This window comes from Schistocerca nitens, chromosome 7, assembly GCF_023898315.1.
Source record: "Schistocerca nitens isolate TAMUIC-IGC-003100 chromosome 7, iqSchNite1.1, whole genome shotgun sequence".
Classification (NCBI taxonomy): Eukaryota; Metazoa; Arthropoda; class Insecta; order Orthoptera; family Acrididae; genus Schistocerca; species Schistocerca nitens.
This window is the reverse complement of record NC_064620.1, coordinates 631,502,810-631,530,666: the sequence shown is the minus strand read 5'-3', so window position 1 is coordinate 631,530,666 and position 27,857 is coordinate 631,502,810. Positions and strand designations below refer to the sequence as shown.

At 39.5% G+C, this 27,857-nt stretch overlaps 2 protein-coding genes across 6 annotated transcripts in view; one reads left to right on the top strand and one right to left on the bottom strand.

The window, feature by feature from the left end:
• The window catches only part of LOC126195266 (testis-expressed protein 10 homolog), a 194,624-nt gene extending 179,812 nt beyond the window's left edge, over positions 1 to 14,812 (top strand). For all 3 annotated transcript variants that reach the window (XM_049933792.1, XM_049933794.1, XM_049933793.1), the window contains exons 9-10: positions 2,443 to 2,597; positions 14,564 to 14,812. In XM_049933792.1, the coding sequence (XP_049789749.1) occupies positions 2,443 to 2,597; positions 14,564 to 14,757 (349 nt within the window). In that variant the 3' untranslated portion in view covers positions 14,758 to 14,812. The remainder of the gene's footprint in view (positions 1 to 2,442; positions 2,598 to 14,563) is intronic.
• A 611-nt stretch (positions 14,813 to 15,423) lies between these two features.
• The window catches only part of LOC126194901 (zinc finger protein 594-like), an 89,539-nt gene continuing 77,105 nt past the window's right edge, over positions 15,424 to 27,857 (bottom strand). For 2 of the 3 annotated variants that reach the window (XM_049933255.1, XM_049933256.1), the window contains one exon: positions 24,263 to 26,737. In XM_049933255.1, the coding sequence (XP_049789212.1) occupies positions 24,896 to 26,737 (1,842 nt within the window). In that variant the 3' untranslated portion in view covers positions 24,263 to 24,895. Of the gene's footprint in view, positions 16,034 to 24,262; positions 26,738 to 27,857 lie in introns of those variants that run through there. The other variant, XM_049933258.1, reaches the window with a different exon arrangement.

Genomic DNA, 27,857 nt, shown 5'->3' with positions numbered 1-27,857 from the left:
TAAAGCGTAGCCCATCCAGATGGTTAACCCTGCAAGCAGCTGCAGAGAGAGTGCTTCAGCAATGGGATGATGTCAAAAAATACTTCTTGCATTTTATTCTAGCTAAGAAGACAGCAGTGACAAGCACATTGTTCAGCTTCTGACAGCAACTCTCAAGCAGGTATCTGGAAAGAACCACCTTCAGTTCTTGGCTCATGTTAAGAAGCATTTTACTAAGGCCTGTATATATGTTCATAAAACCAAGCTGGCAGGGTCAAGGAATCTGCAGCATTTCTGGTGTCTTCATCCATGTAACAGAACATCAGCAGAAAGTGTCAGTGACATTGTAAACATCTCAAAAATATTACCTCAGGATACTGACTGTGGTCAGCTAGTGGATGAAAGGAGGCTTCTCTAGTTAGAAACCAGCACAAGTTCAAGCAAAATTTCGTGGACAAGTAGAGTGGTGAGAGCAGCTCTAGCTCTGTCTCATGGGAATGCTGAGGGTGCAAATTAGTTGCTTTCCATCAAGAAGATATCTTAGAAGACAGACATCACTCAGAAAAAAACCGTCACTGCAGTTATGACAGTAAAAGGTAAAATGAAATTCAATGACAATGAACCAGAAACACTACCTATGACCAAAGAGCTGATTTGTTTGGTGCATAGAGCATACTATTTAGAAGAAGAAAGGGAAAAACAAAAATATGAAGAGGAAAAAATAGCAGTTCAGGAAGAAGAAAGTAAACAAAAACTTTAAGGGGAGAAAGAGAGTTTTCATCATGTGAAGAAATACTTAAAAATGAGAGCAGGCACAGGAAAACTTATGGCAGCTAATAAGCTCTGATACTAGTGAGGCTTTTGGCTGCCTTACAGAAGAAAGACTTTTAAAAAGCAAGGTTTGCCCAGGCCATGTCGACAGCTGCTCTTCAGGTCCAGAAAGAAGTTTAGAATCAGAAAAAAGATGCAGATGCTCTCCAGTCTAGATTTAATAAAAGAAAAAATGCTTTAATAACATCATTTATAACAAAAAAATCAAAGAATTAAAAACGTTAATTACTCTAATGTAATTTTCTATGGAATTACAAGCTTGTTTTTTATTTTATCTCTTTTCAGTACATGACTTACATTATGAGCTAAAGTGTTTATTAATAATGGTGGAAAGTTTGTAAACTGTACACAACTTATGTAATTAGTTAGCAAACCAGATCCAAAGTTGTACATTTACTGTTGATAACAGCGCAGTACATAGAAGTTTGATATTCCCCTTATACAGTCCAGGAAGATAAAATAAGTATGAAGCATGTCACATATGACAGTTATTAGAATAAAAGTTAAAGAAATGATTTATTCTTGTTTTTAAACAGTTACTTATGATCTTATCTGGCGTTTTTGGTGGGGGATATTTCTCTACTTATATCAATAATGTTATTTTTTAAGTAAATGTCATCACGTATTAAATAAAGTTAGTCACTTGTTTGCTAAATTTTGTCACTTTTATCACCTTTTTCACATCCAAAAACTGTTGACAGTCCTGTAAAAGGGCTCCATGTAGGCACGCGGTGTGGCCCATCTTGAACCTATTCAGTTGCTTGTTATCTGTGAACCCTTAATTTTGACTTGTCAGTTTTCAAAATATACTCCTACAGTAGATGTGTGGACAATAGTGACACAGATTCCACTTCTACACTGTGGAATGTCCTTGTTCTTTTCATGTGGGAAGCTGCTGTCTCCTGTTGTGTTTTGAGCAGAAAGAAAACACATAGGACATTAACCAGCGATGGCAAGTTTTGCCAATCATTTATTCCTTGCTGGCACTAACTTTTTATGCCACACTGCGGTCATTACTGACCATTGAGACAGTGACTGAAATAGGCCTGTAGGCAATGTGCATGCTGGACTTTCTCCGCCACTGTTAACCGTACATCAGTACTCCTCATACGCAATGGGGCATTCCAATTAAGAAAGGAAAGGGCACAGCTGTGATCACACAATGTGGCAGTATCATGTGTGCATTACCTGTTGTACAATAAATACAGATGCATAGACAGTAAATATGAAACAATGTGACCGTGATCATCTGGGACAATGATTTAATATGACGTTTCAAAATGAAAGTGAAATTTTTAGACTGAGCATGGTACCAGCTTAGTACCCCCGTGAAGGAGGAAAATTTGTGGAATTTGCTTATGCCGCATTGTCATTAAAGTGATGCTGCCTATTAAATAAAAAATACCACACTTTGAAAATTAAAATGGTGAGCTTTCATAAAATTTCCCAAGTCACACCTTCAATACATGTAGTTTACGGAACTGACAAAAATTCAGTTCACGTTTCATTTTTACTTTTTTTCTTTCTTTTTTACTTTCTTTCTTTCTTTTTTACTTACTTACTTTCTTTCTTTTTTTTCCCCACTTTTTCCATTGTGCAGGCAATAATAAACCATGTATTTTTCTTCCTCAGGAGTCCTTCATTCAAGAAGTGGATTGGTCTGTTACCTGATGAGTTATGCAAAGAGCATGTTCCTTACAAAGTTGTTCAAGCTGTCCATCAGTTGTTATCCCAGAAGAATGTTCTTTTGCTTGAGCAGTTATGTCATAAGATTCACAAAATAATCGGTAAGTCTACTTTGTTCAGTGATTTTACTGTGGTATTTTAGTGTCAGAGCTACTCTGTGACTGATATTGAAATACTATGTCATGTTAGTACAACTAGCATTCGTTTCTCTCTGTAATTTTACTGTTGTTTCATTTCACGTCCATTGGAAATCAGCTTAAATACACATCATTGGCTTATAATGGAAACCTTCTATCTCAGAAAACACAAATTTAACAAGAGGTGAAGTAAATTGATTTTGAGTTAATGAGTTTTGCATTCTATCTGACATAACCTTTATACTTGGTTTTTACTTATAATTGTAGCATTTTGAAATAAAATTATTTGGGTATATTGATTAAGATATTAATGTAAAGATAAATAGAATTGTACATACCTAGTGGTGATAAATGTATGTCTGGCTGTTGAAAACTGCTGCAAATTATTAAAACACATAAAACAAACTTCTTGTGCATGGTTTTTTCAATTAACTTGCTCGCCTAGCAGTATACATGGTTTCTTGTTTTCCTCACTGAACACAGCACCTCCCATCAGCATACTGATAGTTGAGATACAAAGTTTTTTACAGAATAATTATTACGTAAAAAACCTTGGATCTCAATTATTATTTATATGATGGTTTCATTCTAAGCCGATGATATTTTATATATAACACATGTAATATATGTGACTCTCAATTCACACTATCTTTCACATCGTTTCCTTATTGGCACCTAACTGGATTATGAGATTATGGACACATGCCATGATGGTTCAACTTGAACTTGTCAGTTCAAAATCATTTGTGTACTGGAAAAAAGAAAATTGGAGATGAAAATCTGTGCCGCAAATAATGAAGGATAGGATGAATAGTCAGCAAAATACAATATAAATTATGAAGAGACTGGCAATAACAAACAATAGTTTATTTATTGTTTTCAGAATTTGTTTTTGTTCTCAATGAGAAACAGTCAGAAAAGAAAGCTGAAATGAAATGGGGTGTTAACAACTCATGTTTTTAAACTATTAAAACACAACTGCCTTTCCCTGGCTAATGGGATAAAGGGATGACTTGTTAGGAGTTGGAAAAAATGGCAGGTTTAGTAATCTGCCTACATTTCAGAGTGCAAGCAGTAATATATATAGAAGAAGAGAGTTTGAATTTGTATCATTATAATTTCTCTCAAATTTCATGCAGAATTTAATACAGTTTCTTTCCTATAAATTATGGGGTTGCTGGAACCCAAAATGTTGCTTTCAAGTTGCTTTGTACACTTGTCTCAGGACCATTTTTGAATAATATGAATTGCCATTACCATCCATTATAAAGAAATATATGGCATTACACTTATGAATACAAAACTTTCTGGGATACAATCCATTCGTCTTTCTCTGTATATTCCATCAAGGAAAACAGTAGGGGTGTGGAATGATTCAAGCCATACATTGACAAAGAAATCATAAAATCTAGATACGCATACTGTATTAATAATGAGCAATCATGTTGCTATCGTGATGCCTGTGCCAACGGAACTTTAGTAACAACCCTGTTACCTCCTCAGTTATATTAAGTAGCTGCTTTTCAGTTCATATTCATAGCTTATTATGTACTTGAGTATTTTGGTATTTTTATTTTTCAAATAAAATAGTTACTATAGTTTGGAACATTCTTCCCAACAACAACAACAACAACAAAAATAGTACTACTACTGCTACTGTTAAAACTACAGGGACTTGCCCACATGTTGTGACTGAATCTCCTCACACAAGACTATCATATTTATGAAGGCACGTCAGTTTTCTATTGCATCTGTTTACACCATTTGTGTTTCTTTTATCTGCATGTGATCTTCAGCATTAATCTGTCATTAATAAACATCCTGCTATCAGTCTTAGATTTCCAACCTTTTATGAAGTTTCTTCATTTTTTTTCGTGGCATTTATCCCATATCTTCATGGTGTTAGCATGTTAATTATTGGATTTGGTGATGGTTCTGGTGGAGGGTCCCTGAATTGCTGATGACAGAAACAGCCAAGTGAAAACAGTCAATTCAGTCAATTGTTGGAAAACAACTGACTCATTCGGTTGTAGATTTACGTATCGGGTGGATTAGTCATTTATTCTGTCAAGTGAAACTGTCTGGGAACAACTGAATAAAAACAGTCAGTTCAGTTTATTTTAGCTTTGAATATTGACTGAATTACTCCTTATTTCTTTTGAAGTGAAATCAGTCTGTATTTGTTATGTTGGTGGAACCATGTATTCGTTCTTTCAGCTGAAACCACTTTCCAGTATTTTAGTTGGCTGGATATCCACTCGTTCTTCTTAGTGAAACCAGCGTTTTCATCATTTGTGATTAATATGTTTAGCATTTTATCCATCCTCAGCAACTGTAGTTTTATGTGACGAAATAATAAGCAACCAGTTGCACAAAAGAAATTTAATTTTTTAAAAGTTTTGGGCACTTAGTGCCCTTCTTCAGAAAGTTACATGTATCGCGTTATTTGCAGGTGTCAGCATTAAGAGGCACACAGCAAAATGTTTTTGTGGAGACACTGTGAACCATATGATCACATGATCACATGATCACAGCACCACCAGTAAAGAAATTAAATTTCTTTTGTGCAAATGGTTGTTTATTTTGATTAATATATTGCTGTGGATTAAGTCTTTCCAAGTGTAACATGTTAACTAACTAAGCTGATGTATCATTGGGGGTACTAAGTTGAGCATAAAAGTGCCCTTAGGGGTACATAAAGAAGAAATGAACATTGATAAATTTTAGCAACTGATTGCATTCTGTTTTACTGGAAGGGCGTGATGATGTCCGTTAATGTGAAACGAACATTTAACACTTATTCAGCGATTTATTTGTGTAGAAAGTAAATGTATCGTGCCTAAAATTAAGTTGGCAGCTACATATGTCCAAACCGTACCCATGCACACAAACCTGTTTAAATTTTACAATCTTGTAGCTATAGTATTTCACAGGCATGAACAATCATAATGTGGAAATGGAGTGATTTATCTGATGTCGACAAAGACACGGTCATTGGTTTTCTTGTCAAGGGTGGGAACATTTTTGAAACGGCTAAGTTTGTAAACTGTTTGTATGCCACTGTGGTTAAAATATACCATGTATGTCAAAATGGCACTAACCAAAACTGATGCCGAGGCAAATTGAAAACCAGTGCCGAGGTAACTGGTGCACCACGGGCCATAGATGTCGGGCGAATGAAAACTGTGGAGATGTGTACGGTCGAACAGGCGTGCAGCTGTCGAGCAACTGACTGCCCAGATAACCTAGGGGCTACCGACAGTGTCTCCTCGACGACTCGTCACGAACGTTGTTGTGTACGGGACTCCGCAGCAGGCGTCTGCTTCATGCACACGTACTGACTGTTCTCAATCTGCAATGAAGACTGGAATTTGCCCGCCATTCCCCCGATTGGATGTTCATTCAGTGACAAAAGCTGACCTTTTCAGATGAATTACATTTTATGCTGTCTTAGTCAGATGCCTGTCGGTTTGTAGGCTCTGAAACGTCTAAAGGCAAACACCCTACAACAATTGCCAGAAGGATCCAGGCCAGAGGCCATTCCCTGGGTGATTTTGTCATTCTGGTAGGCATGAGGGATTAACATAAGTATCGATCTATTCTTGGGGACCATGTCCACCCCTACATGCAGTGTGTTTCTCCTCGGCACAATGGCATCCACCAGCAGGATTATGCAACGTTTCACACAGCTTGCTGTGTTCACGTGTGGTTCGAAGAGGACTGGGAGGGGTTTACCGTACTCCCCTGGCCACCAAACTCCCCGGATTTAATCCCAATCAGGAATGTGTGGGACCGACTCATTCAGGCTGTTCGCGACACGGATGTTTGCCGAGAGAACTAGTGCAGCTGGCCACAGCACTAGAGTCGGCACGGCTCCGCACCCACGTCGGTACCTTCCCGAACCTCGTTGACTCTTACTGCGCATCTCGCAAAAGTCCGCACTGCGAGAGGTCGTTATTTAGGCTATTGGCACGTAGCCAGTGTAATATGACTGTACAGTGTAGTTCAGTTCTTTGTACATGTTCGTGATTGGGCATTTACTTCATAGCGAACTTTGTGTCTTGATCAAAATGCTGAAATACATAATGGTCATGGGAATGGGAGAACTCGTATGACTGGGTAAAAAGGATTACTCGAGATAAATTCAATGTGATACACCATATCTGCAAAGGGGATTCATATTTTGAAACTATATTAATTAAAGAAATTCTATGGAAATTAATGCACAATGGGAAATATTTCTTGCAAACTGACATGCTTAAAAAACAAGTGATTAAGTCACTAAACAATAAAAGAAATATATCTTAAATGCTTTCTGTTTAAGTCATCTTAACATTTACCAAAAGAATAATTGGTGATGAGTTTGAGCCATTGGGAAGAGAGAGACCGAGCTTCGAGAAACTTAAATTAAAAAGAAATTGTTTGTTTCTTCAAACATAAATTTATAATGTAGCAGCAGTTATTGACTTTTTCAAACCAACCAAAAATCCATATTTAACCCTTTCCCTGCTAGATAAGTGCTGTTTGTACTCTGTGTTTTTGTTATGGCTGTACTGGTTGCCAAATGCTGGTACCTGTACTGAGAGATGGCATTCCAGCCTATATGAAATACTTAGCATCAAATTTTTCAAAAACTATTGGGTAAAAAATTAATTTCTGCACATCTTTCAGTGAGATATCTTCACTCAATAAAGAACTGAATTTATTTTTGTTATTCATCAGGACACATTCAGATATCCATAGCCCTGTACGAAACTAAAAGCAGAGCCGTCCGCGGTGGTCTTGCGGTTCAGGAGCTCAGTCCGGAACCGCTTGACTGCTACGGTCGCAGGTTCAAATCCTGCCTCGGGCATGGATGTGTGTGATGTCCTTAGGTTAGTTAGGTTTAAGTAGTTCTAAGTTCTGGGGGACTGATGACCACAGATGTTAAGTCCCATAGTGCTCAGAGCCAACTAAAAGCAGAGTGCGTATACACCTCCACAACACATGGAGAACTGCGTAGCAGGACGTGTAAACAGGCCCATAGCAGTGAAAATGTTAATGCCAGAATTATGAAAAAATCACATTCAAGCAAAGAAATACATGAAGTTTCAAAATACATCATTTTTAGAAATATACTTGCTATTTACCTCTCCTTGAAATTAGATACATTTCAAAAAAATGTTGGCAACCCTAGTCTTGGTTTATTTATAACCAAAAAGAATGAAAAAGTATGCAAATGGAACCACTCAAACCTGAAGACCGAGTGAAAACATTCGTATAACTGACATAACTGTCAATATTATGAAAATGATGGATTGCTACTCTCCATATACTGGAGATGTTGAGTTGCAAGCAGACACAATGAAAAGACTGCTAAACAAGTAAGCTTTCAGCTAAAAGGCCTTCTTCTGAAATAGCAGAAAAGAAACCCACATGATGTGGTGTGTGTGTGTGTGTGTGTGTGTGTGTGTGTGTTGTCTATTTCAGAAGAAGACCTTTTGGCGAAAAGCTTACTTGTTTAGCAGTCTTTTTGTTGTGCCTGTCTGCAATTAAACATCTCCACTATGTGGTGAGTAGCAATCTATGCTTTTCATAATATTTTCATGATTTGCTCCTGGTTTTTCCATTGTTTGACATAACTGTCAGAGAATGCTTGAACAGAAAGAAAGTTAAAACCAGCCTGTTGTCCTATTACTACAGATGACCTTCTGTTGCTGCTGACCCTTTCCTCCTTGTGGATGGAATTTGTGTACCATGATGATGATGATGATGATGATGATGATGAGGTCCCATACTCCAAGGAGTGTAGGGGACGATGCGGGAAACCTGCACCGCCATACTAGGCAAGGTCTTAGCGGAGGTGGTTTGCCATTGCCTTCTTCTGACCGTAATGGGGATGGATGGATGATGATGATGATGATGATGATGACGACGCACCACCACCTAGTCATCTCGAGGCAGGAAAAATCCCCTGACCCCGCCAGGAATCGAACCCGGGACCCAGTGCGCGGGAAGCGAGAATGCTACTGCAAGACCACGAGCTAATAGCATAATTGCATGCAAAAGTGTGCGAATCTGGGTATCCGTCTAGTCGGATGTGGGAAACTGCCTAAAAATCACATTCAGGATGGCTGGCACACCAGCACTCATCATTAACCCGCTGGGCAGATCTGATTGAGTGCTGGCATGATTCCCCAAATCCCAGAAGTGGTGTGCCAATGTGTGCAACTATCTGGTGGATCATTTCCAAGCTTTTATGGATAATCTTCACATTTCTCAAGTTCTCTCATTTTTTTAAGTTCTCTTCTTAGTTTCTGTGATAATTATTCATTTCTTTGCATTACAAGTGACAAGATTATCTTTCCAGCAACTGGAAAAGCTCAAGCCTTAGTTATCATTGACAACCGCTTGACTTCCTTTTGTGAATTATCTTGAATGTTGAGTACTGGCATCTCCATGTGATATTCTGATGGTGAGGCTGTGCTCCCTTGACTTGTCCAGTTTTCTTAGAGGTTCTAATTACTCATTTTTAAGGCACTGTTGCCTGTCCTTCCCTTTGCTACATGTCAGAAACACACTGTTTTTAAGTTGGAGGGGAGGGGGGGAGGTGCAGGAAGCAGATAACTCCCTGCCTGTAGGGTGAGCGGATGGAAGGAGCTGTGGGGTGTCAGAGAGGGCGTGCAGTGAGAGTACTATTCTCTGACAATGAGTCCTGTGTAGAACCTATAATGAACCAGCAATTGCTTCATCATTTATTTGGCCACGAAAACGCTGGATGCAGCAGCCAGGCATTGTGTACTAGTGACTTTATCAGATTGAGAAGTAGGAAAAAATGGACACACTGAAATCAGTGGATAGCCCGAAACTCATTGTGGCATAGAAATGAGATTCACGCTTCTTAGCTCTTTTTAATTGTGTGTGGATGCTATCGACCAGTACGGTCTCGGTCTCTATTGTAAACTCTGACACGTTCTGCCAACTGTTAACTAAACATATACCAGCAATTCATAATGTAGTTTTGTGCGTACTTCATTAGCATTTTCTCTCTCCTAGTTTGAAAATTAGGACTTAAAAACAAAAGCTACAGGCAAGAGTTGGGCTCGTAGGATGAATTAGTCATTAAGCGGACAGCAGTGCCATGAAAAGAAAGAGTTCTGACCATTGAACTGTAAGACACCTATTTATTGACTCACTATGGATTGGAAGTTAAACAGAGGCATCAAGCATTGCCTGTACAGAGAATTAGATCAGAACTGACAAATTTTCAGTTTCTCACTCTTAAATAACACTCACAAAATGTTAAAAGTTGATTTTATCAAACTGAACAAATAATTGAGCAATGAAAAATGGCAGCAAGTATTTATGTTTTTAAATCTGTGAAATTACTCGATGTAAGTCACAGATATAATCATTAAACTGCAATCTTAACACCCCTCCTCACCGGAATGATTTTACATTTAATATTAAGAGAAATTAAGATAAACCTAACAAGCTTCTCAAAGCAGTGAGTCTAGGGGCTGGTAAGCCTTTAGTATGCCTGCAATCGGCTCCTCCAAACGTTCACACTCGGCAGTGATGTTTTTGCAGTGGTGAAGTTGACGCACAAACATATATCTTAATGTTCGTGTGCCTCAACTAGTGATATTTTCATTTCTTCAGTAACCATATACAGAACTGCTTACGATGTGGTAGCTGGAGTGGAATTTGAATATTGTCCAGCAAGTATTTCAGCTAGAGTAACTCAGCAGCAGTTGTTGGCAGAGCTACATATTCTCCCTCTGTAGAAGACAAAGCAACACTAATCTGTTTCTTCGTTGCCCAACAGACTGTGTCGTCGAAAATTGTAACAGATCTTCCTTTTTGTTCCAGTTTGCACGGCACAGGCCAGAAGAATTCCTCAATTCCCTTTTCAATAATGTAATTTCCTATCAGTGGTTCCCTTAATATCGCTCTAAACTCTTTTCCGGCATCTTCAGAGTTCTTCTAATGGATTGTTTTGATATCTGCCCGAGAAGTTGACCACAGCACACAAATCTGGTCTTGGTGCTGTCATTGCATGCATCAAACATCCAATTGACACTTTGCATAGCTTATTGATCCTTTTTCTCTCCTTTATGTCCAGTGTAACATCTGTAGTTGTCTTGACCATCTTGTATGTTGAATCAATCTTACAAACTCTTCAAATACAACGTTTGGCTCAGATATGTATCTACTTTGTTCCTTAGAATCTCAGTTCCCAAGTATGGTTGCGGTTCTCCCAGTTACTTTATTTTAAACTTGTACTTTAACTCAAATTTCACTCTGTCCATTTCCTCTCTGTTATTTCCTGTCATCAGAATAGATCACAATGTAAATGAGAAGTTTCTTTAAAATCTTACAGTAAAGACATTTATCTGCTTCTGACTGAGTGAATCTTAAGAAATATGGAATGTGTGACTAGAATGATTCCATGCGAGTGGTGCTTGCTTTAAGCTGTTTAAAGATTCCTGTAACTTGCAAACCAAACCAGTTGTGTCTTTCAGTTCTTGAGGAATAGCCACTCCTTCAAGAATAACCGTGTATATTTCCTCCTTGAGCAATCCTTGAAGAAAAGCATCAGTGAGAACCAGTCCTTGCTGGATTGCAGTAACTAGCATTACTCTAACAGTTGCAGGTTGGGCCACTGGTGCATATGTTTCCTCACAGTCAAATCTCTTTTTCTGTGAACACCTGGTACCCAAAAGTCTAGCCTTATGTCTTACGATATTTCCATCCTTGTCCTTCTTTAATTTGAATACCCACTTACTACCGATGGCCTTCCTTCCAGCGGGTAATTTAACAATGGTCCAAGTCTTGTTTTCCTTTATATAGTCAGTTTCATCCAGTATAGCTTTAAACCAGTATTTCTTACCTTCACAAGCTGCAGTTTCCTTGTAGCTTTTCAATTCATCATTGATAGACGATTCAGCTTTCAGTGCACGAACAGCATAGTCGTCCAGGTATTTCGGAGGGTTCCTCTTTTGTGGTAGAACATCCAACAGTTTCCTTTTCAGTTTCCTCTTTGTCATCGGTCAGTTCTGGTATGCCAATTCTTTTATGACTACCATCATTTGACTTAACATTTTCTTCGGTAAAGGCTCTTTCGTTATCACCTTTGTGTTCCTTCTCTGATTATCCCTGTACACGTTCTGGAATCCAGTCCTCAATCAGTGCATTATCAAAGTCAAATCAGCCTTCATAGAAAACAATATTCCTTCCTGTAGCTGTTTTTCCTTCCTCTGACATCAAAGTCTGCAGTCAATAGGACAGTAGCCAGTGAAGTAGTACTTCAAGAACTTGCTTGCCAAACTTCCCTGGTTCCTATGGTACCAGTAGATAAGTAGTGCATCCAAATACTCTCAGCTTCCTCAAGTTAGCTTTCCCATTGTACGACAAAGCTGCAGGAACCATTCCTTCCAGAGTCACAGTAGGATTTCTATTAAGTATGTTCACGGCAGTACAAACAGTTTCTGACCAAAACGTCTTATTTAATTTACATTGAAGTAGCATACGATGAACTTTCTCAATAAGAATTCTGTGCATTTCCTCCAAGACACCATTTTCTGAGGACTATATCTGATTTTAAACTCAAATTGCATTCTTTGTTCTTCAAAAGGTGCTTCAACTCATTCGATACGTGTTCGCAATCATCGTGTGATTTTCAAATTGAATAGCCACGGCACGAAACATCTTCAGGTAGTGAGTACCTCCAACTTCAATTCCAGTGTGTAGGCCACTGCGAAATGTATAAAGTCATCGACGAGGATATACTTCTTTTTGTCAAATGATTACAGTGACGTTGGCTGACACAGGTCACTGTAGATAAACTCGAGAGGACTGGGAGAACATTTCCTTCTGTGACAGTATGACAGCTGTAATTGTTCTTCTTTGACATAATCTTAGCATCGACCGTTGGGGATTGTTGGTGTGTCCAGTTACATACCACCAACATGTGACTGGAGGCATTTAGTGCTATCGTAACTCAAATGGCCTAATCTTCTGTGCCACAGTTTCACACGAGATCCAGATGAAGCAGCTGACAAGGCTTTACATTGCAAAAAATTTAAAAATATAACTGAGATTCGTTCCTATTTGCAGTGGCAGTAGTTTCTTTTTCTTTTTTGTTTAAACCGTAAACTTTTTCAAACATGATACTAAAACCATTTAATTAAGTTTTCCGTTGCTCCAGTCCAAGAACCAATTTATGTTGTTCATTGATTGGTTCTCACTTGATGCTGCAAAACAAAAACCATCTTCCTCCTTGATGTTTGCTGGTTCCCGAGTTCTTGTTTGGTAACTTCACACTTCAGTAAGCCCTTTTGTGACCAGGCTTTTCACAATGTTGACCAGTGAATTGAGAGTGTTTCCATTGCAATAACTACTTCATTGTATTCTGCAGGCATCGTTAAAAGTAGGTTGCACACAATGTTGATATCTTTGGTAGTAGCTTTAGTCGAACATAAATCTTGAATCCATTTATCAAACTTTAGAAAATGATCTACTGGTATATCATTTGTTGCATTAAATTTCATAATTAACTGTTGTTTTCTCAACAAAGGTTGACTAGCAATTGCTATACCAAGCGACCATCTCCAATGAGTTGAATGAGATGAGATTTACATTTCCGATCTTGTTTAGCCAGTTCAGACCCATCTCTCCGGCCGCCTTTTACCTCCAGTAATCATTTGATAGCAGGCTGAGTAGACATGGGGCTGTCCCAGAGGGACTAGAACGAGGAAAAATCCCCGCCCATATTCAGGATTGATCTAGGAACCTCTAGTGCTCTACCCACTTGACCACCGTGGCCACACTAGCATAAAATATTCTTACAAAATCTTAACTATTTCATTTTGCAAGCAGTAAAAATAAATTATTCAAAATTAAAAGATTTGTAACATAATTCATAAGGATATAAGATAACTTTACACATTCTGTCGGTCTGTGTGCTATACGACAGCTGTTCAAAGGTCTTTGACTGGACAGCTGAATCATTGGTTGGCATCCCATAGCAAGGTATTACAATCTTTGTTGGGGAATGACTGTTGACTGCTAGCCAGTGAATAGGATTCAATAAGAGGGTTAAGTGCTGTCAATAATTAGCAATGTTATACAGTGGGATGTATAATGGAGATTCAAGTGTGTTTGACAATGCAGTTTTGCTGCTTGCACGTTTTTAACTCTGTATATTAGCACAATACTTTCAAGGTATGGAATGCCACATGGACAAAATAGAAAACTATCTATTATATATGTTACTTTGCGAAATGATGATTCAGTAGATTGCTACTCACCATATAGAGGAGGCATTGAGTCCCAAACAGGCACAGAGAAAAAGGATGACAGAAATATATCAAGCCTCCATCAGAAGTAGAAAACTCTCACACATTCACATGACAACTAACACCACTGCCTCTCTCTCTCTCTCTCTCTCTCTCTCTCTCTCTCTGTGTGTGTGTGTGTGTGTGTGTGTGTGTGTGTGTGTGTGTGTTTTTCTCTATTCTGGAAGAAGGCCTTTTGGCCAAAGTTTAAATATATAGCAGTCTTTTTGTTGTGCCTGTCTGCAACTCAGTGTCTCCTCTATATGGTGAGTAGCAAACTTTCCATATTGGTTCTGTTCCATACTGGACTTCCCATTGCTTAAAATAATGACTTGTGTGTTCCTTGTTTGTAGCACTTGATAATGGAAGTATGTCTTCCCAAAATGTGTTTTAAAGTAAATAAATTGCTCATTCACACAACAGGTGCATCATAATCACCTTACTGATACAAAAATTTTGATTTCACTTTCTGTTTGTTGTGCTGTTTCATTCAAGAGAAAAATATTTGTTTTAAGTTCCTCTCATACATTTATATTTTGTGGAACAAATTATCACTCAATTTTTTTTCTTATTAATTGTGCAGTGAGTAATATTATGCGAATATTTTTTCAGATAATCTGGCATACATTACAATCACTGGCACAGAGAACACTCTTGAAGCAAAAAAATATCTAGGCAGTTCAGTGTACTGGGTAATGAACCATGATGGAAGAGTGGCACCCGTAGTACAAAAGCACATTCAGAATGATAAACTGGACAAGGAACTGAAAGTCCATATCGCTCAAATTTTGGACCTGTATAATTGAGCATGATTCTTATAGAATGTTTTGGAACTATAAATAAAAGTACAGAAACAAACTTTTTTCTGCTGTTTAATTATTAATTCTGTTTAATTGTAAATGTTTAAAAATAAATGAAGCAACATAAAATACAGTCGAAACCTGTTTATCGATGTCGAAGGTCATTATAGCTAATAGTTGCAACAAAAAAAAAAAAAAAAAAAAAAATTCCTCCTTCTTCTTCTCTCTCTCTCTCTCTCTCTCTCACACACACACACACACACACACACACTTTTTTTAATAAAAATTTCTAATCTATAAATTTTAAGGCTGCTGAAGAGTGAAAACTTCAAAAAGTATCATATGTACAATACGCCTACAGTATTTGCAGTATGCTATTCATGGAAAGGGGCTGAAGAGAATTTTTCTTATACTTATGCAGCACTTACAGCTATAACATGCCAGAAAATTGTAAAACTCTTTAATAAGAGAAGAAAGCAGCAGCAACAATGTAAATTGTTCAAACATGTCGAACATGGTCTTCGATAATGAATGAGGTAACATGTTGAGCATCTTTAAAACTTACTATAAGTGCTGCATAGTATGATAGTCATTCCAATTACTGCATTACTAAAATTAATCAACAGCACCAAAATGAAAAGACAGTGTTCTTTATAATGAAAATATCCAGCACATACAACCACAGAACATCAATAACAAATACACTGTTATTCCACACTATATGTTGAAAAAATAACACATTTTGGAATTTAATTTTCTAGTATTCTACTATCACAGTAAAGACAGTTTTGTTTTGATTTCAACCAGTTGCTTTAAATTTGAAATGCAATAGAGTAATGCATACTTCAGTACACTGTTCTGCTATCTTTTGTTTGCTTTTTACATTTAAGATGTGCATAAGCAGTTTCCAGATATGTTGCATTTGTATATAACACTTCTTTGAAAATAAGAAATAATGGCGAGCTCAGAAACATTGTATCCAAGATCAACTGTTGAAGTTTGGATTTCCAACAGACGTGCAAATTTATTAGCTTTCGCTTGAAAAATCGAACCATGAAGCAGCACATTGTTTGATTTTTTTCTGCTTAAACCATGTAAGTAGAGATTTTTTAAAAAAGCGGTGTTCAAAAAGACTGTGTTCTCTCCCTGTCTTTCCAAATTGTAGAAATTGTGATGCTGAAGTGTGTTTCCCCATTTTCTAATTGCGTTATGTGTGACTTTTCTTCAATGTTAAATACTTTCCTCTTCTTTTGCAGCATTTTTAAAGCAATGCTTGCATTGGCTGTTAAACAAACAAATTGATTTGAAACAAACAAACTACAGAAAACAGGAGTTTGAACATGGCGTTACGTCATTGTTCGTAATCTCCAAGTAGTTAACAAACAAAAACAAATATTGAATGTTATACTCGACACATTCCTCCGAAAATTTAATGAAAAATATGTTGTTTTACACAATAAGTCAAAATAAGCAATGTTGTACTAAGCAATTTTTTCTTAATATAGCATTTACATATAATTTAGAGGGAGCTTACATGCAATTTAGGGGGAACCATTGGATTTTGACTGTTATAGTCAATACATCACTAAAAGCGATGTTGCTGTAAATGGTATTGACTGTATATTATTTTAATGTAATTAAATTGGATGGTGACACATTGGTGAGGCCACACAGCAGCAAGATCTTCGGCATCTGTACTAAAATATAGTGAGATGAGCATGGATAAAGGTCACAAAAATATTAAAATGGGAACTGCAAATAAAACCATCAAGAATGCCCCCAAAACTTTCGTGCGCTGAATGGTGCTTCCTTTCCCCACTGCTGTAGGTTGTACAGCTGGTCATCCACAAGCTGGACCATTTTCTTTGCTAGGTACACATGCTGCAGGAATTGTAGGGTACAGAGAGTCAGGGTCTCTTTGAGCTCTATGGAAAATACAATATAATGATTAGGAAGATGTATCCTGAAGACACTGTTGGGGTAGATTACTGAACACCTAAGGGAGTCCCCTTGATGGCAGCAATCAGTGTACACAATTTAAAACTGTAATGCCCGTCAAAAATGTTAAAAAATAGAAATTGAAACATAAAATCTGGAGCACAGTATTTCTTAAAATTTGTCAACTCCAAAATAATTCTGGGCTTCTGTAGGATCCCAGATGGAGACTTCCTCTAACATTGGTGTTAAACCTGAAAACTAGCCACACCCATCTCCAAAAAGGCAATCCTTTGCACGAATTACGTAGGGCCTCATCGGTCTATGCTGTGTAGGAAAGTGGGTTCCCATCGGTGATAGAGCAACGTTTTGTCACGCAGATGTGCACGACGTGGACTGGGCCTGGCGCATTGCGAGGGGTTGTTGCCCGATGTGAAGCAGTGGCTCACTGCCGACTGTGCTGAGGCTCGTCAAGAGTCTGCTTTTGGCCAGCCAAATTTCTTCGTGGCTGAGAGTGTCCTGTGGATGCATACACCATGCTCCCTTAATCTACCCGAATTTGCACGAAAGCCCTGTAAAACTAGAGCAGACAAGTTAAGACATTTTAAAATATTGTGTGGTTTTAGGGACTGTCTTTTCATGTTTGAAGGGTTGGCAACCGTGTAAGTTGAGAGTGAAATGTGAGGTCCAGAAACATCACTATCTCTTTAAAATTAAGAACAGTGCCCCCCATTCTCAACACAGGAAAGTTTAAAACATAATACAAACAGTTAAAAGAGTGCAAAAAGACTTCTCGGTTGAGAATTTAAAACCTCTCTTCCCTGCCAATTCATTCAACCGTCGAAGAGTCAGTTGCAACTGACGAGTTGTTGTTACAAGGCTTGAAGAGGAACAAAAGGTAGGAGTTGTCAGCAAACAAAGAACGCTGGACAGACGGTTTAACAATGACCGCGACACTGCTAACAGCTGTGGCAGAGACAGTCACACTTAAAACACTATGTTGAGGGCCACTGTTCTGCTCAAAGCAATCACAGGGGATGTTACCAACTCAACATCTAAAATAGCAGCCCAAGAGGAAGGACCATAAAAAGATGGTAAAACATCCTTGAAAACCTCATTAAAGGAGTTGCTGGGATAATGTGCCTCCCAAGTGATATTGTACGTCTCCTCAGTTCAACAAATATATCCGAGAGGTGATGTCAGTGCAGGAAAGCCTATGGTATAGCTGCTTCCAGGTGGACCAGGCGATCAGAGGTGGAGCAGTACTTCCTAAACCCACACTGAAAGTGAGTGAAGGAGCTGTCTGAACTCTAAGATTCAGACAAGGCAGTGGTTAACCATCTGTTTTCCCAGACAGCTAATGAGAGCAACACTACAATAGCTACTCAGGTATAATAAGTCCCTCCAAAGTTTTGAAAGTGAATTTAAAATGGCCTGTCACCGTGAGTCGGTAAAGTACACTGATGCCAAAATAAGATTAAAAAGGATGAGGAATATTTCTTTGCTTCGCCCTGTGAGGTGCCATAACATACTATAAAGGACCCTATCGTGCCCAGGTGACATGTTACGAGCTGCAGATAATGCAGAATCCAGCTCCCACACGGAGAAAGGATAGTTGTATTCTTCGTCGGTGATGGAATTGAAGTCCCAGCTGCCCCTCTCAGCAACCACTCCGTAGTGCCGGAAAGTTTAATCGTGATGCAGTGGCTGTAACTGTAGCAATATAGACTGCCATAGTCTGAGCAGTGTCTTGCAGCTTGATCTGGAGACTTCCACTCCCCATTGCAACTGCCACTAGGCCCCTTCCTTCTCTCCCAGAAATCCTCCTGATGGCCTCCCATAAGACTGTACTCTCAGTGGAACAGTTTGTGGTGGTCAGGAACTGTTGCCACAATCTCTTCTTGTTCTTCCTAATAATTCGGCGACATTTTTTTTCCCTTGCTACCTGGAAAATTTGTGAGGTTCTCTGTAAGTTGGCCAGCCATTGAACCAAAGCAGACTGCCTTTTCAACTGGCCTGAAGATTGCAAAATGGTTGCTTCAACAGCTCGGTGGATCATTTTGGCAATATGACCTACCCAGTCCTAGACCGTGTTATGGTTTTCAAGCACAGCAAGTTATATGTAATGTGTCTAGTGTGCCCTACTGAGCACGAATTTACTTTTTGCACAATTCTGTTTGGCATGTGAATCCAGATGGGGAAGTGATCACTCAAGTGCAAGTTACTGACCACTTCTAACTGAGCAGTGTGTGAGAGGGCTGGAGAGTGTACCGAGAGATCAATAGCAGTGAACGACTTTATCACAGTGCTGAAATACGTGCGGTACCCTGTGTTCTACAAACTCACACATGAGGACATGAAAAGCTGTTGGTTGCTATACCCTTGCAGCAGGTGCTTGCTGCAAAGCATGTTGTGTGTGTTAAAATCACCACAAAGGATGAAGGGGTGTGGGAGCTAAGTAAGGAGGTCACAGAAACCTCTTCTTTTGGCACCTCATGTGGGGGCAAGTAGAGTGAACAGATTGCCAACCGATGACACACACACACACACACACACACACACACACACACTCTCTCTCTCTCTCTCTCTCTCTCTCTCTCTCTCTCTCTCTCTCTGTTACAGCGACTGCTTGTGGGGCTGGTTGTGAGGGAGAGAAATAAAGAGCGATAGGCAGCCTGACAGAAAATAGTGTTAGCACCCAGACATTGACAGTTCAACAAGCTTTCCTACACCCAAAATAGTGGTGGCAGCTCAATCTGGTGTCAGCAAGAGTAACAGCCCCTTGCAGCAGGCAGGAGAAGAGAATGAAAAACATATTTCTGCTAAAACAGTCTTACCGCTGCTCCCAAAACCAAGGTGGGGAGTCCTAAGGAGGAATGTGTGCTCACAAGCCTACAACCTCCATCACCTCAAGGGGATAAAGAAAACCCTACTCGTACCACCAAACGGTGGGGAGAAGTCCAATGACCACTCACCTCGAGTGCCATTCCATTTCATTTACTGTCATTGCAGAAGCACCCTGGACAAATGCTTTCTTTTAGCATTACATGTTTGGAGAACTGCTTGGAGCAGGAATGCGGTGGTGATGTTCTCCGTCTAAAATTTTACTCTATACTGTTAGCCAGAAATTATTTACCATGTGCATTTTATTATTATTATTACTCTCAGAAGTCTTCCTGTATGTTGTGTGTGGCACCAAAACTAGGAATCTGTCAGTGTCAACATCATAGTGGTTTTCCCTTTCTGACACATTTCTAAATGACACGATTGAGGTTAGAAAGTGAGCTTGGCATTATCAAGTACAATCACTTGTGCAAGTACATTGGTATAATGCACAAGATTTTTTTTATGCTGTCACATGGGATTTAGATATAGCACTGTTGTGCTGCAGCACTCTTTCAAGTACAAATTATCAGCACTGGTTGCACCACTGATTATAGTCAATTGGCTCTCACGATCTTTTGCAATTGACTCGAGCTGCTAGACCCAAATATACTGTAGCTGTGGCTTATTTAAAATGTGAGCCAGTCATGAAGTGGGGACCAAAAATGTATGCACCACAATCCAGAGACAGTGACTGTACCTGGAGTGATGGCAGAGCAGCAAGCTGTCAGTGAGGTGCACTGTACGAGCACTGCCCCACACCCCACCGTGGGCACAGGTGCTGGGGTAGCACTCCTACTTATAGACTTGTCTTTTTCTTTACTTTGTGACCTAATTTCTCTTTTGTACTTTTTATTTGGCTGCTTCTAACTAAAGCCACAGAATATTTATAACCATGTTTCTCATGGTATATTTTTAAAGGTGCAATCTTACGGTTCTTGCCTGCACTTGTACTGACTCCTTTATGCTCGAGTCCATTCTAATGAGAGAGGTGTCCCCCCTCACATTTTCTACACACTACCTTCCTCCCAGAGGAAGTATTCCTCCTCAAGAGCATGGAAGCTACCGTGTCATAGTTCTACATTACCTGAAATTGCTCTGCATTGCACCTTGTGGTAAGGAATACTCCATCATATTTTTTCTACTACTTATGGTAATTTAACAAATGAAAACCTGTAAAAACCAACCATACCATGATTTTTCCCGGTAAGATACCTGAATTTAGCAGTGGTTGAATTTATGTGCACGAACTAAAGGTCCTGACATACAGGGCTACTCATAAACGAGAAAAAATATTTCATCCATAGTGTCACACATTAGGGCACAAACAAAGGGAATTCTTTTTTTCCCATGTTCCTGTTAATAGTAACTGAATTTTATAAAGCAGAAATTTGAAGGGAGCTTTCGGATGTGCCTTTGCACCTGCAGAAACCAGAAGGAAACAGGACAAAAACTGCACAACTTGACAACATGAGCAATACAGGTATTATTGTTAGTGGTGTTGGGAAACATCTAAACCAAACAAGGCTCCAGGGCCTGATGCAAACAGTATCAGAACCTATACAGAATTTGGAAGCCGAATCTGCTCCGCCTCTCATAATATTCCATAGAAATAACTCTACCCAGTGGTTAGAAAAAAGCATAGATAACACGTATCCACAAGAATGCTAGCAGAAATGACTCACAAAATCACTATTCAATCTTCAGACTGGAGACTGCACCAGGGCTAGAAGGAGTTCTCAGCCCTCTTTCACAACACCCCCTTCAAGTTGGGGGACCTGCAATCAAAAGTGTACAGGTTGTCACCCTTCCACTGAAGGAGCCACCCCAACTGTCCCAACTCCTAGCTGGCAATCGGGCCTGATGGAGATCTTGTGGCGGGCCAGATGTTCTGCTGTCATGTATGCCATTGTGACCTCACCACCACAAGTGGACCTGTAGTTCATCTCTGTTGCAAACATATGGAGGCAGCCAATGAAGAGAACCATCCTGGGAGAATTGGGTACACTGACCAGAAGCAGCATCCCTGTCTTTTGCTAGGGCAGAGGCTGAGTTGCTCTGGGAAATGACATGTCTTCATTAACCAACAGTTGGCACATCTTCCTGCACATAATGCTTGAGCTCATCAAGTGTCAGATGAGGTAACCTGCCCACTGAAGGCAGGTACAGAAGTTAACGGCTGTCCTGTGTGGTGGTCAACACGAGTAGGAATATTCTCTGGGGCCACCGGGTCTGCTGCTCGATATGGTGTGGTCATCTCTGCATCTGCCACCAGACGTGGGTGGCGCCATTTGGTCTTAGACACGTCACCTACTGTTGGGGAAGATTACATCTAGGCTATCAGAGCATGCACTGCCCACACACCTCATGGTGTCGTTGTGAAGTATCATTGATGATGCAAGTTGGTGCTGACAGGCTTCGATGTCACTGTGGAGTCCCACCTTTGTACTGTACATAAGGAGGAGTCCTGAAGCGGGACTTCTTTGCCAGCAACTGAGAGAGATGGCCTTCAACTAGGTTGTGAATTGTCAGGTGTGTGTGTGTGTGTGTGTGTGTGTGTGTGTGTGTGTGTGTGTGTTTTCAATCAGCTTCAACATCTACGAACGTATGGCAGCCACAAGGCCAATGCCAAAGGTTAACATAGATTAGAGAGCCAGTATTTACGCGCACTGATTTCTGGTGCCTATCCCAACAGAATTCCATTGTCGTTTGTGTTGTCTTTGTGTTTTTTTCTTTGTGTGTATGGTTCTGTCTTTCTAAATGACCAGGTGGTCATGTAGTGTGAATTTCATGCGTGTGAATGTGTATGTGTGTGTGTGTGTGTGTGTGTGTGTGTGTGTGTGTGTGTGTTGTCTAACGCAGAAGAAAGCCTTTTGTTTTAATGATTAAGTTGTTAGCAATCTTTTTGTTGTACCTGTCTATGACTCAGCATTTATGGAAGCATATCACTCTCTCTCTCTCTCTCTCTCTCTGTGTGTGTGTGTGTGTGTGTGTGTGTGTGTGTGTGTGTGTGTGTGATATTCACTATAATCAATTAAAAGTGACAAATGTGCCCCAGGGAAGCAAGTTGGAGCCATTGCTATTCATATTGTACATTAATGATCTGGTGAATAATATTAACAGTAGCTTCAGATTATAGTTCTTCATTATATGTAACAATCTGAAATAGCTGCAGAAATATTCTACATCTACATAGATATTCCGCAAGCCACTGTATGGTGTGTGTACCACTACTTGTCACTTTCCCTCCTGTTTCACTCACAAACAGAGCGAGGGAAAAACGACTGTCTGTACGCCTCCGTACGGGCCCTAATTTTTCGTATCGTATCTTTGTGGTCCGTGTGTGAAATGTCTGATGGTACCAGTACAATTGTCCAGCAGTCAGCTTCAAATGCCAGTTCTCTGGAGTCCCCAACATATCTCTGTAACACTTACTTGTTTGAACCTACCGGTAACAAATCTAGCAGCCCGCCTCTGAGCTGCTTTGACATCTTTAATCGATCTGACCTGGTACGGATCTCAAATACTCGAGCAGTACTTAAGAATAAGTCGCACCAGTGTCCTGTATGCAGTCTCCTTTATAGATGAACTACACTTTCCTAAAATTCTCCCAAAAACCAAAGTCTACCACCTGCCTTCCCTACCACAGTTTTCCCACCTCATACCGCTTTGCGACGTTACACCCAGATATTTAAACAACTTGACCGTGTCGAGCAGGACACTAGTAATACTGTATCTGAACATTACAGGTTTGTTCTTCCTCCTCGTCGACATTAACTTACATTTTTCCGACACCCTGTCTGCCAAATTATTTATCTATATAGAGAACAACAGCGGACCTCTCACACTTCCCTGGGGCATTCCAGACGATATTCCATCAGATCTTGATAAAATTTCAAAATGGTACAAAGGTTGGCAACTTGCCTTAAATTTTCAGTACTATAAATGAATTCACTTCATTAAACACAGAAGCATAGTATGCTATGACTACAATATCAGTGAGTTGCAGCTAGAATCAGGCAACTCATTCAAATTACTGGATATAACAAATTCTGTGGGTGCAAATTGTAATTATAATTCTAGGTAAAGAAAGTGGCAGAGTCTGGCCTGTTGGTAGAATACTGGAAAAATGTAGTCAGTCTTATAGGAGATTGCTCATGTAACACTTGGGATCTTGCTCGAGTGGGTGATACCGTACAATATAAGACTAACAGGGGATACAGAACATATAAAATGGAGGGTAGTATGAATGGCTACAGAATACATGGCACAGTGGGACGCACCTTCTGCTGTGCACTTCACAGTTATTTGTGGAAGGAAGATCAGGACTTAACATCCCATTGACATTGAGGTCATTAGAGATGGGTTGTAAGTTCGGAGTGAATCAAACATGGGGAAGGAAATCATCTGTGCCCTTTCAAAGGAACCATCCTTGTGTTTGCCTGGAGTGATTTAGGGAAATCGTGGAAAACCTAAGTTGGGATGGTGGCATTTGGATTTGAACTGTTGTCCTCCCAAATGTGAGTCCAGTGATCCATGTGGTTTGCGAATAATGGGTATGGTGATTGGAGAAAGAGGGGGGGGGGGAGGGAGGGAGAGAGAGAGAGAGAGAGAGAGAGAGAGAGAGAGATTTCAAAACTTATACCAGTCATTACTTTAATTTTGAATAATTCATGGTTTACATTACCCCATTTTTACAGAAATGCCATCAGGTCAGTAGGTGCACGATGTATGCAATCAGATGATTTCTACCCAGCGTCTCACACTCATTACAGGAACTTGTACAGTGAGAGTTGGTACCTTGCAGTGGTGAGCGTACAGTTAATGAAATGTTGTGACAGATTAAAACTGTCTGTGGGTCTGCATTTCAGTGTTGGCTCTTGCCCTCTGAGAGCAGTTTTCTTGCTGGCAGCTAACCAGAAGTGCCTCACCTGGTCTTCCAGAGCATTTCTTGTATGTTACCAACTCTTCAGATGCACACATCGGTGCACTCCTTTGCTTTGAAGTTGTAACTTTTTGCAGTAAATGGTACATGGCTGATACTGTTTAATTGAGTAAGAGAAAAAGACAATCTTTTCAGTGATACACTCAAGTAGGGTTACTTTTTATACCTTGATTTTAATAAAGAATGTGTTAAAAGCTGTATTGTACTTTGTTGAGTAGTTTGTGTATTACTGCCACTATGCACTTTGGGAGATTATTACAGGTGAAATAAAATTTGAGAGCATAAAAGTGTACTCCGAAAACATTTTATAGAAAGTTACAAAAAGAATAATTTCAGGTCTACAGTCATTTTTTATGCCCTGAAGAAAATGTATATCAAACATCAGATGGCCTGGAGTTCAAACGACTTTGAAAGTATTGTTGAGAAACATGGCTCCGATTGTGGTACATTATCACTGTCTGTTGTTGCAACTGCAGGAGATTGTTCTGTAATTGCAGTGCTTTGATCTTTGTCATTGTGTGGGTCTTTTGCAATGGGATCAGACACTTCTTGTGAAAGAGCAGGCACTAATGCTACTATACTATCATCAGTAGGTAACAACACATCAGAATTGCAGCACAGATTTCCATCAATAGTTATACTGAACGGCCTCCGCGTTGCTACTGATCCTGAAGCAGTATTTTTCAGTTCGGAAACAAGACTGCTATCAGTTACGGCTGCTGAAGAGACACTTAATTCTTGTGCTTCATTGTGGTTTAACAATTCAGTTACAGTGCAAAAACTGGTATTTTTCTGAGTTTCTTCATCACAGTCCTGAGTGTACGATTGCTCACACATATGAAATGAAAACAGACTGGGTAATTCATTTGCTCCTGGTAACTGCAGGCTAACTGACGAGTGTATCTGGGTATGCTTAACTAAACTGTCACGGTAACGAAAGGATTTTCGGCAAATGTTGCAGCGATGGGGTCTTGAGGATGTGTGCAGTGTGGAATGTGAACACTGGTCTCTGTCTAATGAACATACTTTCTCACATTCGTCAGGTGGAACGTTATCAGCATTAGTGGTATCACCTTTGTCTTCTGTGCCCTTGTGGGACTGGAGGTGCTTGTTTAGCGTATCTCTGCTGGAACATTTCTTGTTACATACTGAACAGGTAAACTTCCGTTCATTTGTGTGGGAACGTGTGTGCTGTCGCAGTGCGTCAGGGCGAGTAAAGGTTTTGCCGCAAGTGGTGCACTCGTGTGGTTGTTCACCGGTGTGGGACCGCCGATGGTAAATCACTGTGCTGCGACCTGAAAACTTCTTGTTACATATGTTACACGAGTAGGGGCGTTCACCAGGTTTAGAATGCTCACGAATTCTGTGAGAATTCAGTTTTTCTTCAGTTTTGTACTTCTTTTCACAGCTGTCACATGAAAATTTGTCTTCATCTTGACCTTCTCTTATATGTGTGTCCATATGCCGTAGCAGGTGGTTCTTCTGCATAAAACCTTTTCCACAGATATCACACTGGTGGCTCATATGACCTAAGTGAGAGCCAGCAATATGTATTTTTAAAGCAGTTTTAGTTGAAAATAAGTTACCGCAAAGTTCACAACGATGAGTTTTATTGTGCGATTTCATGTGTGTCCACAGTGCGTGACGTGTAAAGTTTTTACCACATATCTCACACACAGTACTTTTCCTAGAATTGTTGTCTGTGTGGATTTTTTTATGATGATTGAGACCTGTCCTTCCGACGAATGCTTTATGACATATGGAGCATTCGTACGGTTTACTGCCAGTGTGAGTTCGTAAGTGTTCTGTCACGTACTCCTTTCGACTAAAGGATTTATTGCACACATCACAAGCATACAACACTGACTTGTCTTTTGTATGAGTTTTTCTGTGTTTAGTGAGTGAACTTTTTGCAGCAAACCTCATACCACACACGTCACACTGAAATGGCTTCGATCCAGTGTGAATCCGAATGTGCAGTCTCATCTGACTGGGTTTTTCAAAGCCTTTGCCACAATATTTACATTTTATCATTTTAGCATCAGGATGAATTTTCAGATGCTGTCTAAACTGCTGCCGATTTGGAAATGTCTCATTGCAACTGTGACACACCAGCCCCAAATTGTTTTGATATTCATTAAAGTTGTCCAGGATTTCTTCATCATCATCATCTTCTTCTTCTTCTTCTTCTTCTGAAACAGGCCGTGTGTCAGGTGGTGATGCCTGTAAATGAGAGAAACTGTGCTGTTTATCCCTCTTCGAAGTACCTTGCCTTTTTATATACACTAACTGAAAATCACAATTACAGAAGGTAAATAAAAAGTATACCATGAAGGGTATAAAAAAAGATAGAGCTTGAGACAAACCAGCTGTTGTTATAAAGAAAGGACTAATAAAAGTTAATCAAAGAAACTTTAGAGCATAATGACTCCTCTAATGGATGGGCTATGGCAGGTCAGTGAAAAGAGATTTGTGAAAGTAGCTGACAAGAAACCTATTCACATGTTAAAACCGATCAAGATAGGCACACAGATTATGCGTAAAAAAGGAGGCTAGCAAAAACTTTGGGAAAAATAGACAGAGAGATAGAGACCAAAGACATATTCAGCTAGAGAACAAAACTGGGATGCTGAAAGTGGTTCATTACAGTATTTGCATACATTCCTCTATAATCACACAGTATTTATCATAATTAATTATTTTCCAGAAGACAGTGCACCAGCACTAATTTACATCCTCATTGTGCACGATGGATAGTCCTTGTCATGAACTACAAGAATCCTTGGCTCTCCTGGTCATCACAAAGGTTCACAAAAATACATCAAAAGTTTCTTCTAGGGACCATATGACTAGAAACGTTGGGTCTATGATCCTAATTTACCAATTTGACATTGAAGGCACAAGCAGAGCAAAATGCAAGTTATTGTAGTTGCAATCTTCAGTCTGAATACTGGTGTAATGCAAGTCTGTCCTGTGCAAGCCTCTTCATATCCAACTAATTACTGCAACTCCTGTCTATTTGAACCTCCATTAACAGATAGATGATTCACTGACATCTTAGCGTGTTTTCTATCAACCAATCCCTTCTTTTTGTCAAGTTGTGCCATAAATTTTTTTTCTCCCTAATATGATTTAGTACATCTTTATTAGTTATTCAACTCGTTCATCTAATCTTCAGCATTCTTCTGTAGCATCATTTTTCAAAGCTTCTATTCTTGTCTGAACACCTTATCCACTGTGTTTCACTTCCGTGGAGGACTACACTCCAGAAAAATGCCTTCAGTAAACTTTACCTAACATTTAAATTTATATGATGTTAACGAATTCTTCCTTTTCAAAAATA